Source organism: Mustelus asterias, unplaced genomic scaffold (genome assembly GCF_964213995.1).
Source record: "Mustelus asterias unplaced genomic scaffold, sMusAst1.hap1.1 HAP1_SCAFFOLD_1488, whole genome shotgun sequence".
Lineage (NCBI taxonomy): Eukaryota > Metazoa > Chordata > Chondrichthyes > Carcharhiniformes > Triakidae > Mustelus > Mustelus asterias.
The window spans coordinates 21,124-35,229 of record NW_027591433.1 but is presented as its reverse complement, the minus strand read 5'-3'; the positions used below and the strand labels follow the sequence as shown (position 1 = coordinate 35,229).

Genomic DNA, 14,106 nt, shown 5'->3' with positions numbered 1-14,106 from the left:
CAGTGTTATACAGCGACAGACCCGTCCCCACCAGCACTGTACCCCAGTGTTATACAACGATAGCCCCGTTCTCACCAGTACTGTACCCCAGTGTTAGACAGTGACAGACCCGTCCCCACCAGTACTGTACCCCAGTGTTATACAGTGACAGACCTGTCCCCACCAGTACTGTACCCCAGTGTTACACAGTGACAGACCCGTCCCCACCAGTACTGTACCTCAGTGTTATACAGTGACAGACCCGTCCCCACCAGTACTGTACCCCAGCGTTATACAGTGACAGACCCTTCCCAACCATGACTGTACCCCAGTGTTAGACAGTGACAGACCCGTCCCCACCAGTACTGTACCCCAGTGTTAGACAGTGACAGACCTGTCCCCACCAGTACTGTACCACAGTGTTATACAGTGACAGACCCGTCCCCACCAGTACTGTACCCCAATGTTATACAGTGACAGACCCGTCCCCACCAGTACTGTACCCCTGTGCTTTACAGTGACAGACCCGTCCCCAACAGTACTGTATCCCAGTGTTATACAGAGACAGAACCGTCCCCACCAGTACTGTACTCCAGTGTTATACAGTGACAGACCCGTCCCCACCAGTACTGTACCCCAGTGTTATACAGTGACAGAACCGTCCCCACCAGTACTGTACTCCAGTGTTATACAGTGACAGACCCGTCCCCACCAGTACAGTACCCCAGTGTTATACAGCGACAGACCCGTCCCCACCAGTACTGTACCCCAGTGTTATACAGTGACAGAACCATCCTCACCAGTACTGTACCCCAGTGTTATACAGTGACAGACCCGTCCCCACCAGTACTGTACTCCAGTGTTATACAATGACAGACCGGTCCCCACCAGTACTGTACTCCAGTGTTATACAGCGACACACCCGTCCCAACCAGTACTGTACCCGTGTTATACAGCGACAGACCCGTCCCCACCAGTACTGTACCCCAGTGTTATACAGTGACAGACCCGTCCCCACCAGTACTGTACCCCAGTGTTATACAATGACAGACCGGTCCCCACCAGTACTGTACTCCAGTGTTATACAGCGACACACCCGTCCCAACCAGTACTGTACCCGTGTTATACAGCGACAGACCCGTCCCCACCAGTACTGTACCCCAGTGATATACAGCGACACACCCGTCCCAACCAGTACTGGACCCCAGTGTTATACAGTGACAGACCCGTCCCCACCAGTACTGTACCCCAGTGATATACAGCGACACACCCGTCCCAACCAGTACTGTACCCCAGTGTTACACAGCGACAGACCCGTACCCACCAGTACTGCACCCCAGTGTTATAAAGCGGCAGACCCGACCCCACCAATACTGTACCCCAGTGTTATACAGTGACAGACCCGTCCCCACCAGTACTGTACCCTAGTGTTATGCAGTGACAGACCCATCCCCACCAGTACTGTACCCCAGTGTTATACAGCGACAAACCCATCCCCACCAGTACTGTGCCCCAGTGTTACACAGCGACAGACCTGTCCCCACCAGTACTGTACCCCAGTGTTATACAGAGACAGACCCGTCCCCACCAGCACTGTACCCCAGTGTTATACAGCGATAGACCCGTCCCCATCAGCACTGTACCCCAGTGTTATACAGTGACAGGCCTGTCCCCACCAGTACTGTACCCCAGTGTTATACAGAGACAGACCCGTCCCCACCAGTATTGTAACCCAGTGTTATACAGAGACAGACCCGTCCCCACCAGTATTGTAACCCTGTGTTATACAGCGATAGACCCGTCCCCATCAGCACTGTACCCCAGTGTTATACAGTGACAGGCCTGTCCCCACCAGTACTGTACCCCAGTGTTATACAGAGACAGACCCGTCCCCACCAGTACTGTACCCCAGTGTTATACAGAGACAGACCCGTCCGCACCAGTATTGTAACCCAGTGTTATACAGTGACAGACCCGTCCCCACCAGTACTGTACCCCAGTGTTATACAGTGACAGTTCCATCCCCACCAGTACTGTACCCCAGTGTTACACAGCGACAGACCCGTCCCCACCAGTACTGCACCCCAGTGTTATAAAGCGGCAGACCCGACCCCTCCAATACTGTACCCCAGTGTTATACAGCGACAAACCTATCCCCACCAGTACTGTGCCCCAGTGTTACACAGCGACAGACCTGTCCCCACCAGTACTGTACCCCAGTGTTATACAGAGACAGACCCGTCCGCACCAGTACTGTACCCCAGTGTTATACAGAGACAGACCCGTCCGCACCAGTACTGTAACCCAGTGTTATACAGTGACAGACCCGTCCCCATCAGTACTGTACCCCAGTGTTATTCAGCGACAGACCCGTCCCCATCAGTACTGTACCCCAGTGTTATACAGCGACAGACCCATCCCCATCAGCACTGTACCCCAGTGTTATTCAGCGACAGACCCGTCCCCATCAGTACTGTACCACAGAGTTGTACAGTGACAGACCTGTCCCCACCAGTACTGTACCCCAGTGTTATACAGTGACAGACCCGTCCCCACCAGTACTGTACCCCAGTGTTATACAGTGACAGACCCGTCCCCATCAGTACTGTACCCCAGTGTTATTCAGCGACAGACCCGTCCCCATCAGTACTGTACCCCAGTGTTATACAGCGACAGACCCATCCCCATCAGCACTGTACCCCAGTGTTATTCAGCGACAGACCCGTCCCCATCAGTACTGTACCACAGAGTTGTACAGTGACAGACCTGTCCCCACCAGTACTGCACCCCAGTGTTATACAGTGACAGACCCGTCCCCACAGTACTGTACCCCAGTGTTATACAGAGACAGACCCGTCCCCACCAGTACTGTACCCCAGTGTTATACAGAGACAGACCCGTCCGCACCTGTATTGTAACCCAGTGTTATACAGAGACAGACCCGTCCCCATCAGCACTGTACCCCAGTGTTATTCAGTGACAGACCTGTCCCCACCAGTACTGCACCCCAGTGTTATACAGTGACAGACCTGTCCCCACCTGTACTGCACCCCAGTGTTATACAGTGACAGACCTGTCCCCACCAGTTCTGTACCCCAGCGCAAGACAGTGACAGATGCGTCCTCACCAGTACTGTACCCCAGTGTTATACAGTGACAGACCCGTCCTCACCAGTACTGTACCCCAGTGTTATACAGTGACAGACCCGTCCCCACCAGTACTGTACCCCAGTGTTATACAGTGACAGACCCGTCCCCACCAGTACTGTACCCCAGTGTTAAACAGCGACAGACCCGTCCCCACCAGTTCTGTACCTCAGTGTTACAGAGTGACAGACCCGTCCCCACCAGTACTGTCCCCCACTGTTATACAGCGACAGACCCATCCCCACCAGTACTGTACCCCAGTGTTAAACAGCGACAGACCCGTCCCCACCAGTTCTGTCCCTCAGTGTTAGAGTGACAGACCCGTCCCCACCAGTACTGTCCCCCACTGTTATACAGTGACAGACCCATCCCCACCAGTACTGTACCCCAGTGTTATACAGCGACAGACCCGACCCCACCAGTACTGTACCCCAGTGTTATACAGTGACAGCCCCATCCCCCCCAGCACTGTACCCCAGTGTTATACAGCGACAGACCCGTCCCCAGCAGTACTGTACCCCAGTGTTACACAGTGACAGACCCGACCCCACCAGTACTGTACCCCAGTGTTATCCAGTGACAGACCCGTCCCCACCAGTACTGTACCCCAGTGTTATCCAGTGACAAACCCGTCCCCACCAGTACTGTACACCAGTGTTATACCGTGACAGACCCGTCCCCACCAGAACTGTACCCCAGTGTTATACAGTGACAGACCCGTCCCCACCAGTACTGTACCCCAGTGTTATACAGCGACAGACCCGTCTCCACTAGTACTGTACCCCAGTGATATACAGTGACAGACCTGTACCCACCAGTACTGTACCCCAGTGTTATACAGTGACAGACCCGTCCCCACCAGTACTGTACCCCAGTGTTATACAGTGACAGACCTGTCTCCACCAGTACTGTACCCCAGTGTTATACAGTGACAGACCCGTCCCCACCAGTACTGTACCCCAGTGTTATACAGTGACAGACCTGTCTCCACCAGTACTGTACCCCAGTGTTATACAGTGACAGACCCGTCCCCACCAGTGCTGTACCCCACTGTTATACAGTGACAGACCCGTCCCCACCAGTACTGTACCCCATTGTTATACAGTGACAGACCTGTCCCCACCAGTACTGTACCCCAGTGTTATACAGCGACAGACCCGTCCCCACCAGCACTGTACCCCAGTGTTATACAGCGACAGACCCGTCCCCACCAGTACTGTACCCCAGCGTTATACAGTGACAGACCCGTCCCCACCAGTACTGTACCCCAGTGTTATACAGTGACAGACCTGTCCCCACCAGCACTGTACCCCAGTGTTATACAGTGACAGACCCGTCCCCACCAGTACTGTACCCCAGCGTTATACAGCGACAGACCCGTCCCCACCAGCACTGTACCCCAGTGTTATACAGCGACAGACCCGTCCCCACCAGTCCTGTACCCCAGCGTTATACAGTGACAGACCCGTCCCCACCAGTACTGTACCCCAGTGTTATACAGTGACAGACCCGTCCTCACCAGTACTATACCCAGTGTTATACAGGTTACTGTGGGAGGCGGGGGAGGGGATTGCTGAGCCTCTGGCGATGATCTTTGCATCATGAATGGACACGGGAGAGGTTCCGGAGGATTGGAGGATTGCGGATGTGGTTCCGTTATTCAAGAAAGGGAGAAGAGATAGCCCTGGAAATTATAGACCAGTGAGTCTAACCTCAGTGGTTGGTAAGTTGATGGAGAAGATCCTGAGAGGCAGGATTTATGATCATCTGGAGAGGAATAGTATGATCAGAAATAGCCAGCACGGCTTTGTCCAAGGCAGATCATGCCTTACGAGCCTAACTGAATTTTTTGAAGATGTAACTAGACACATAGACGAGGGAAGAGCGGTAGATGTAGTTTATATGGATTTCAGCAAGGTGTTTGATCAGGTGCCCCATGCAAGGCTTATTGAGAAAGTGAAGGGGCATGGGATACAAGGGGACATTGCTTTGTGGATTCAGAACTGGCTTGTCCACAGAAGGCAAAGAGTGGTTGTAGAATGGGTCTTTTTCAGCATGGAGGTCGGTCACCAGTGGAGTGCCCCAGGGATCTGTTCTGGGACTCTTGCTCTTTGTGATTTTTATAAATGACCTGGATGAGGAAGTGAAAGGATGGGTTGGCAAGTTTGCTGATGACACAAAGGTTGGTGGTGTTGTGGATAGTGTAGAGGGATGTCAGCAGTTGCAACGTGGCATAGATAAGATGCAAGACTGGGCGGAGAAGTGGCTGATGGACTTCAACCCAGATAAGTGTGTAGTGGTTCATTTTGGCAGGTCGAATAGGATGGAAGAATATAATATTAAGGGTAAGATGCTTGGCAGTGTGGAAGATCAGAAGGATCTTGGGGTCCGGGTTCATAGGACACTCAAAGCAGCGTCGGAGGTAGAGTCTGGTTAAGAAGGCGTATGGAATACTGGCCTTCATCAATAGAGGAATTGAGTTTAGAAATCGGGAGATAATGCTGCAGCTGTATAGGACCCTGGTCAGACCCACCTGGAGTACTGTGCCCAGTTCTGGTCGCCTCATTACAGAAAGGATGTGGAAGCCATAGAAAGGGTGCGGAGGAGATTTACAAGGATGTTGTCTGGATTAGATGGCATGCCTTATGAGGATAGGTTGAGAGAGCTAGGTCTTTTCTCCTTGGAGAGGCGAAGGATGAGAGGTGACCTGATAGAGGTGTATAAGATGTTGAGAGGTATTGATAGAGTGGATTCTCAGAGGCTTTTACCCAGGGCTGAAATGGCTGCTACGAGAGGTCACAGGTTTAGGGTGCTGGGGAGTAGGTACAGAGGAGATGTTAGGGGTAAGTTTTTCACTCAGAGGGTGGTGGCTGTGTGGAATCGGCTGCCGGTAGTGGTGGTGGAGGCGGATTCGATAGGGTCTTTTAAGAGACTTTTGGATAAGTTCACGGACGTTAGGAAGATAGAGGGTTATAGGTAAGCCTAGTAGGGACATGATCGGCGCAACTTGTGGGCCGAAGGGCCTGTTTTGCTGTAGCTTTTCTATGTTCTATGTTCTACTGTACCCCAGTGTTATACAGTGACAGACCCGCCCCCACCAGTACTGTACCCCAGTGTTATACAGTGACAGACCCGTCCCCACCAGTACTGGACCCCAGTGTTATACAGTGACAGACCCGCCCCCACCAGTACTGTACCCCAGTGTTATACAGTGACAGACCCGTCCCCACCAGTACTGTACCCCAGTGTTATACAGTGACAGACCCGACCCCACCAGTACTGTACCCCAGTGTTATACAGTGACAGACCCGTCCCCACCAGTACTGTACCCCAGTGTTATACAGTGACAGACCCGTCCCCACCAGTACTGTACCCCAGTGTTACACAGTGACAGACCCGTCCCCACCAGTACTGTACCCCAGTGTTATACAGTGACAGACCCGCCCCCACCAGTACTGTACCCCAGTGTTATACAGTGACAGACCCGTCCCCACCAGTACTGTACCCCAGTGTTACACAGTGACAGACCCGTCCCCACCAGTACTGTACCCCAGTGTTATACAGTGACAGACCCGCCCCCACCAGTACTGTACCCCAGTGTTATACAGTGACAGACCCGTCCCCACCAGTACTGTACCCCAGTGTTATACAGTGACAGACCCGACCCCACCAGTACTGTACCCCAGTGTTATACAGTGACAGACCCGTCCCCACCAGTACTGTACCCCAGTGTTACACAGTGACAGACCCGTCCCCACCAGTACTGTACCCCAGTGGTTTCCAGTGACAGACCCGTCCCCACTAGTACTGTATCCGAGTGTTATACAGTGACAGTCCCGTCCCCACCAGTACTGTACCCCAGTGTTATACAGTGACAGACCCGCCCCCACCAGTACTGTACCCCAGTGTTATACAGTGACAGACCCGTCCCCACCAGTACTGTACCCCAGTGTTATACAGTGACAGACCCGCCCCCACCAGTACTGTACCCCAGTGTTATACAGTGACAGACCCGCCCCCACCAGTACTGTACCCCAGTGTTATACAGTGACAGACCCGCCCCCACCAGTACTGTACCCCAGTGTTATCCAGTGACAGACCCGTCCCCACCAGTACTGTACCCCAGTGTTATCCAGTGACAAACCCGTCCCCACCAGTACTGTACACCAGTGTTATACCGTGACAGACCCGTCCCCACCAGAACTGTACCCCAGTGTTATACAGTGACAGACCCGTCCCCACCAGTACTGTACCCCAGTGTTATACAGTGACAGACCTGTCTCCACCAGTACTGTACCCCAGTGTTATACAGTGACAGACCCGTCCCCACCAGTACTGTACCCCAGTGTTATACAGTGACAGACCTGTCTCCACCAGTACTGTACCCCAGTGTTATACAGTGACAGACCCGTCCCCACCAGTGCTGTACCCCACTGTTATACAGTGACAGACCCGTCCCCACCAGTACTGTACCCCATTGTTATACAGTGACAGACCTGTCCCCACCAGTACTGTACCCCAGTGTTATACAGCGACAGACCCGTCCCCACCAGCACTGTACCCCAGTGTTATACAGCGACAGACCCGTCCCCACCAGTACTGTACCCCAGCGTTATACAGTGACAGACCCGTCCCCACCAGTACTGTACCCCAGTGTTATACAGTGACAGACCTGTCCCCACCAGCACTGTACCCCAGTGTTATACAGTGACAGACCCGTCCCCACCAGTACTGTACCCCAGCGTTATACAGCGACAGACCCGTCCCCACCAGCACTGTACCCCAGTGTTATACAGCGACAGACCCGTCCCCACCAGTCCTGTACCCCAGCGTTATACAGTGACAGACCCGTCCCCACCAGTACTGTACCCCAGTGTTATACAGTGACAGACCCGTCCCCACCAGTACTATACCCAGTGTTATACAGGTTACTGTGGGAGGCGGGGGAGGGGATTGCTGAGCCTCTGGCGATGATCTTTGCATCATGAATGGACACGGGAGAGGTTCCGGAGGATTGGAGGATTGCGGATGTGGTTCCGTTATTCAAGAAAGGGAGAAGAGATAGCCCTGGAAATTATAGACCAGTGAGTCTAACCTCAGTGGTTGGTAAGTTGATGGAGAAGATCCTGAGAGGCAGGATTTATGATCATCTGGAGAGGAATAGTATGATCAGAAATAGCCAGCACGGCTTTGTCCAAGGCAGATCATGCCTTACGAGCCTAACTGAATTTTTTGAAGATGTAACTAGACACATAGACGAGGGAAGAGCGGTAGATGTAGTTTATATGGATTTCAGCAAGGTGTTTGATCAGGTGCCCCATGCAAGGCTTATTGAGAAAGTGAAGGGGCATGGGATACAAGGGGACATTGCTTTGTGGATTCAGAACTGGCTTGTCCACAGAAGGCAAAGAGTGGTTGTAGAATGGGTCTTTTTCAGCATGGAGGTCGGTCACCAGTGGAGTGCCCCAGGGATCTGTTCTGGGACTCTTGCTCTTTGTGATTTTTATAAATGACCTGGATGAGGAAGTGAAAGGATGGGTTGGCAAGTTTGCTGATGACACAAAGGTTGGTGGTGTTGTGGATAGTGTAGAGGGATGTCAGCAGTTGCAACGTGGCATAGATAAGATGCAAGACTGGGCGGAGAAGTGGCTGATGGACTTCAACCCAGATAAGTGTGTAGTGGTTCATTTTGGCAGGTCGAATAGGATGGAAGAATATAATATTAAGGGTAAGATGCTTGGCAGTGTGGAAGATCAGAAGGATCTTGGGGTCCGGGTTCATAGGACACTCAAAGCAGCGTCGGAGGTAGAGTCTGGTTAAGAAGGCGTATGGAATACTGGCCTTCATCAATAGAGGAATTGAGTTTAGAAATCGGGAGATAATGCTGCAGCTGTATAGGACCCTGGTCAGACCCACCTGGAGTACTGTGCCCAGTTCTGGTCGCCTCATTACAGAAAGGATGTGGAAGCCATAGAAAGGGTGCGGAGGAGATTTACAAGGATGTTGTCTGGATTAGATGGCATGCCTTATGAGGATAGGTTGAGAGAGCTAGGTCTTTTCTCCTTGGAGAGGCGAAGGATGAGAGGTGACCTGATAGAGGTGTATAAGATGTTGAGAGGTATTGATAGAGTGGATTCTCAGAGGCTTTTACCCAGGGCTGAAATGGCTGCTACGAGAGGTCACAGGTTTAGGGTGCTGGGGAGTAGGTACAGAGGAGATGTTAGGGGTAAGTTTTTCACTCAGAGGGTGGTGGCTGTGTGGAATCGGCTGCCGGTAGTGGTGGTGGAGGCGGATTGGATAGGGTCTTTTAAGAGACTTTTGGATAAGTTCACGGACGTTAGGAAGATAGAGGGTTATAGGTAAGCCTAGTAGGGACATGATCGGCGCAACTTGTGGGCCGAAGGGCCTGTTTTGCTGTAGCTTTTCTATGTTCTATGTTCTACTGTACCCCAGTGTTATACAGTGACAGACCCGCCCCCACCAGTACTGTACCCCAGTGTTATACAGTGACAGACCCGTCCCCACCAGTACTGTACCCCAGTGTTATACAGTGACAGACCCGCCCCCACCAGTACTGTACCCCAGTGTTATACAGTGACAGACCCGTCCCCACCAGTACTGTACCCCAGTGTTATACAGTGACAGACCCGACCCCACCAGTACTGTACCCCAGTGTTATACAGTGACAGACCCGTCCCCACCAGTACTGTACCCCAGTGTTATACAGTGACAGACCCGTCCCCACCAGTACTGTACCCCAGTGTTACACAGTGACAGACCCGTCCCCACCAGTACTGTACCCCAGTGTTATACAGTGACAGACCCGCCCCCACCAGTACTGTACCCCAGTGTTATACAGTGACAGACCCGTCCCCACCAGTACTGTACCCCAGTGTTACACAGTGACAGACCCGTCCCCACCAGTACTGTACCCCAGTGTTATACAGTGACAGACCCGCCCCCACCAGTACTGTACCCCAGTGTTATACAGTGACAGACCCGTCCCCACCAGTACTGTACCCCAGTGTTATACAGTGACAGACCCGACCCCACCAGTACTGTACCCCAGTGTTATACAGTGACAGACCCGTCCCCACCAGTACTGTACCCCAGTGTTACACAGTGACAGACCCGTCCCCACCAGTACTGTACCCCAGTGGTTTCCAGTGACAGACCCGTCCCCACTAGTACTGTATCCGAGTGTTATACAGTGACAGTCCCGTCCCCACCAGTACTGTACCCCAGTGTTATACAGTGACAGACCCGCCCCCACCAGTACTGTACCCCAGTGTTATACAGTGACAGACCCGTCCCCACCAGTACTGTACCCCAGTGTTATACAGTGACAGACCCGCCCCCACCAGTACTGTACCCCAGTGTTATACAGTGACAGACCCGCCCCCACCAGTACTGTACCCCAGTGTTATACAGTGACAGACCCGCCCCCACCAGTACTGTACCCCAGTGTTATACAGTGACAGACCCGTCCCCACCAGTACTGTACCCCAGTGTTATACAGTGACAGACCCGTCCCCACCAGTACTGTACCCCAGTGTTATACAGTGACAGACCCGTCCCCACCAGTACTGTACCCCAGTGTTTTACAGTGACAGATCCATCCACAGCAGTACTGTCCCCCAGTGTTATAAAAAAGTGACAGACCCGTTCCCACAGTGGGTCCCTCAGTCAGTGATCCCAGGAGGTAATGCATTTTGGAAGGTCTAATACAGATGGGAAATATACAGTAAATGGCAGAACCCTTCAGAGTATTGATAGGCAGAGGGATCTGTGTGTACAGGTACACAGGTCACTGAAAGTGGCAATGCAGGCGGAGAAGGTAGTCATCGGCCGGGGCATTGAGTTTAAACATTGGCAAGTCATGTTGCAGCTTTATAGAACCTTAGTTAGGCTGCACTTGGAATATAGTGTTCAATTCTAGTCGCCACACTGCCAGAAGGGTGTGGAGGCTTTGGAGAGGGGACAGAAAAGATTTACCAGGATGTTGCCTGGTATGGAGGGCATTAGCTATGAGGAGAGGTTGGAGAAACTTGGTTCGTTCTCACTGGAACGACGGAGGTTGAGGGGCGACCTGATAGAAGTCTACAAGATTATGAGAGGCAGAGTGGATAGTCAGAAGCTTTTTCCCCAGGGTGGAAGAGTGAATTCCTCAGGGACAGAGGTTTAAGGTGCGAGGGGCAAGGTTTAAAGGAGATGTACGAGTCAAGTTTTTTTACACAGAGAGTGGTGGGTGCCTGGAACTCGCTGCCGGGGGAGGTAGTGGAAGCAGATACTGTAGTGAGTTTTAAGGGGCGTCTTGACAAGTACATGAACAGGATGGGAATAGAGAGATATGGTCCCCGGAAGGGTAGGGGGTTTTAGTTCAGAGGGGCAGCACGCTCGGTGCAGGCTTGGAGGGCCGAAGGGCCTGTTCCTGTGCTGGAATCTTCTTTGTTGTTTGTACCCACCTGTGTAGAGGTGATAGAAGGGCCACCACAGGGCGCTGTTGGGGATGTAGGTGAGGAGCGAGGCAGCGTACCCCCGGTAAAAGCCCCGCAGGCCGTCCAGCCGGAAGATCTGCACCACCACCTCTTTGGTGCGGCCCATGACGTGGTGGGGCCGGCCAGCGCCCCCCGGGGGCGGCTCCTGGAAGCGTCCCATGGCCTGGCCCTGCACCATCAGGTGCTGCGAGACGATGTCGATGGGCACGGTGATGCTCTGAGCCACCAGCGAGGCCGAGCCCCCAGCGATGACCGACTTGACCAGGTTGCTGTCGTTGTACTGCGCCACGTACTTGCGGGTCAGCTCGTAGGTGGTGACATAGCACTGGCCCGAGATGAGGGTGAAGGTGTTCACCAGGAAGCCTCGGTACAGGCCCGAGATGCCCTCCGCCCTCAGGATCTTGGCAAAGGCGTCAAAGGTGCCCCCATAAAGGCTCTTGCCCTTCTGGACCTGCAGGCGGGTGCGGATGAGGGTGAAGGGGTAGACGCTGACACGGATAGCCATCGTCATGAAGACACCAAAAACGTAGAACTTCCGCTTGTCCAGATGTTCCCACTCGATGATGGGGATCTTCCGTTTGTCCTCCATGCTGGAACGCAGCGCGCCCGCGCGGGGACCTGGACAAACTGAAACACAAACGTCTGAGGCCCCATCGACAGCAACGATCCCCCCCCCTTCCCCCGAGCCTCCCCAACCCTGATCCAATCGTCCCCCCCACCCCCCGTCCAATCCCCCCCCACCCCTCATCCAATCGCCCCCCACCCCCCCCCCAGCCTCCCCAACCCTGATCCAATCGTCCCCCCCCTTCCCCCCGAGCCTCCCCAACCCTGATCCAATCGTCCCCCCCTTCCCCCCGAGCCTCCCCAACCCTGATCCAATCGTCCCCCCCCTTCCCCCCGAGCCTCCCCAACCCTGATCCAATCGTCCCCCCCCTTCCCCCCGAGCCTCCCCAACCCTGATCCAATCGTCCCCCCCCTTCCCCCCGAGCCTCCCCAACCCTGATCCAATCGCCCTCCACCCCCCCCGAGCCTCCCCAACCCTGATCCAATCGTCCCCCCCCCTTCCCCCCGAGCCTCCCCAACCCTGATCCAATCGTCCCCCCCCTTCCCCCCGAGCCTCCCCAACCCTGATCCAATCGTCCCCCCACCCCCCCCAGCCTCCCCAACCCTGATCCAATCGTCCCCCCCACCCCCCGTCCAATCCCCCCCCACCCCTCATCCAATCGCCCCCCACCCCCCCCAGCCTCCCCAACCCTGATCCAATCGTCCCCCCCACCCCCCCCGAGCCTCCCCAACCCTGATCCAATCGTCCCCCCACCCCCCCCCCCCAGCCTCCCCAACCCTGATCCAATCGTCCCCCCCACCCCTCATCCAATCGCCCCCCACACCACCCAGCCTCCCCAACCCTGATCCCGTAGCTCCGGCTACGGGAGGGAGAGTTGGATTGTGATTGGATATCAGTCAGTCCCCGTGTGTGGGGTAGGTACACCCACAGCGCTGTTAGGGAGGGAGTTCCAGGATTGTTATTGGACATCAGTCAGTCCCCGTGTGTGGGGTAGGTACACCCACAGTGCTGTTAGGGAGGGAGTTCCAGGATTGTTATTGGACATCAGTCAGTCCCCGTGTGTGGGGTAGCTACACCCACAGCGCTGTTAGGGAGGGAGTTCCAGGATTGTTATTGGACATCAGTCAGTCCCCGTGTGTGGGGTAGGTACACCCACAGTGCTGTTAGGGAGGGAGTTCCGGGATTTTGACCCCAGCCACAGTGAAGGAACGGCCGATATTATTTCCAAGTCGGGATGGTGAGAGGCTCGGAGGGGGAACTTGCAGGTGGGGGTGTTCCCCATGTGTCTGCTGCCCCCCCCTGTCCTTCTAGATGGTAGAGGTGGCGGGTTTGGAAGGTGCTGTGGAAGGAGCCTTGGTGAGTCGCTGCGGTTTCTAACAAAGCAGGGAGTGGTCTGAGAGAGGGAGAGTGTGAGAGGAGAGGGGTTAATTTACCAAGCGGATAGGGTAGGTGATTGTTCAAATTTATTTATTCGTGTCACAAGGAGAGGTGACGGCCTGGTGGTGTTATCGCTAGACTATTAATCCAGAAACTCAGCTAATGTTCTGGGGGACCCGGGTTCGAATCCCGCCACGGCAGACGGTGGAATTTGAATTCAATAAAAAATATCTGGGATTAAGAATCTACTGATGACCCATTGTGGGAAAAACCCATCTGGTTCCCTTTAGGGAAGGAAGTCTGCCGTCCTTACCCCGGTCTGGCCTACATGTGACTCCAGAGCCACAGCAATGTGGTTGACTCTCGACTGCCCTCCAAGGGCAACAAATGCTGGGCCCAACCAGCGACGCCCGTGTCCCACGGATGAATAAAAAAAAGGTAGGCTTACATTAACGCTGCAATGAAATTAAAGAGACCCAAGCTGGGAATTGAACCAGATCCCTGGCGCTGCTAACCACTGCGCCACCGTGCTGGCAAGCTT

General features: G+C 54.0%; 1 protein-coding gene across 1 annotated transcript in view; it reads right to left on the bottom strand.

Annotated features, from left to right (window-relative positions):
* The window catches only part of LOC144488354 (solute carrier family 25 member 44-like), an 84,623-nt gene that overhangs the window by 54,476 nt on the left and 16,041 nt on the right, over positions 1-14,106 (bottom strand). The window contains exon 2 of the mRNA XM_078206403.1: positions 11,591-12,250. Coding sequence (XP_078062529.1) covers positions 11,591-12,212 — 622 coding nt within the window. The 5' untranslated portion in view covers positions 12,213-12,250. The remainder of the gene's footprint in view (positions 1-11,590; positions 12,251-14,106) is intronic.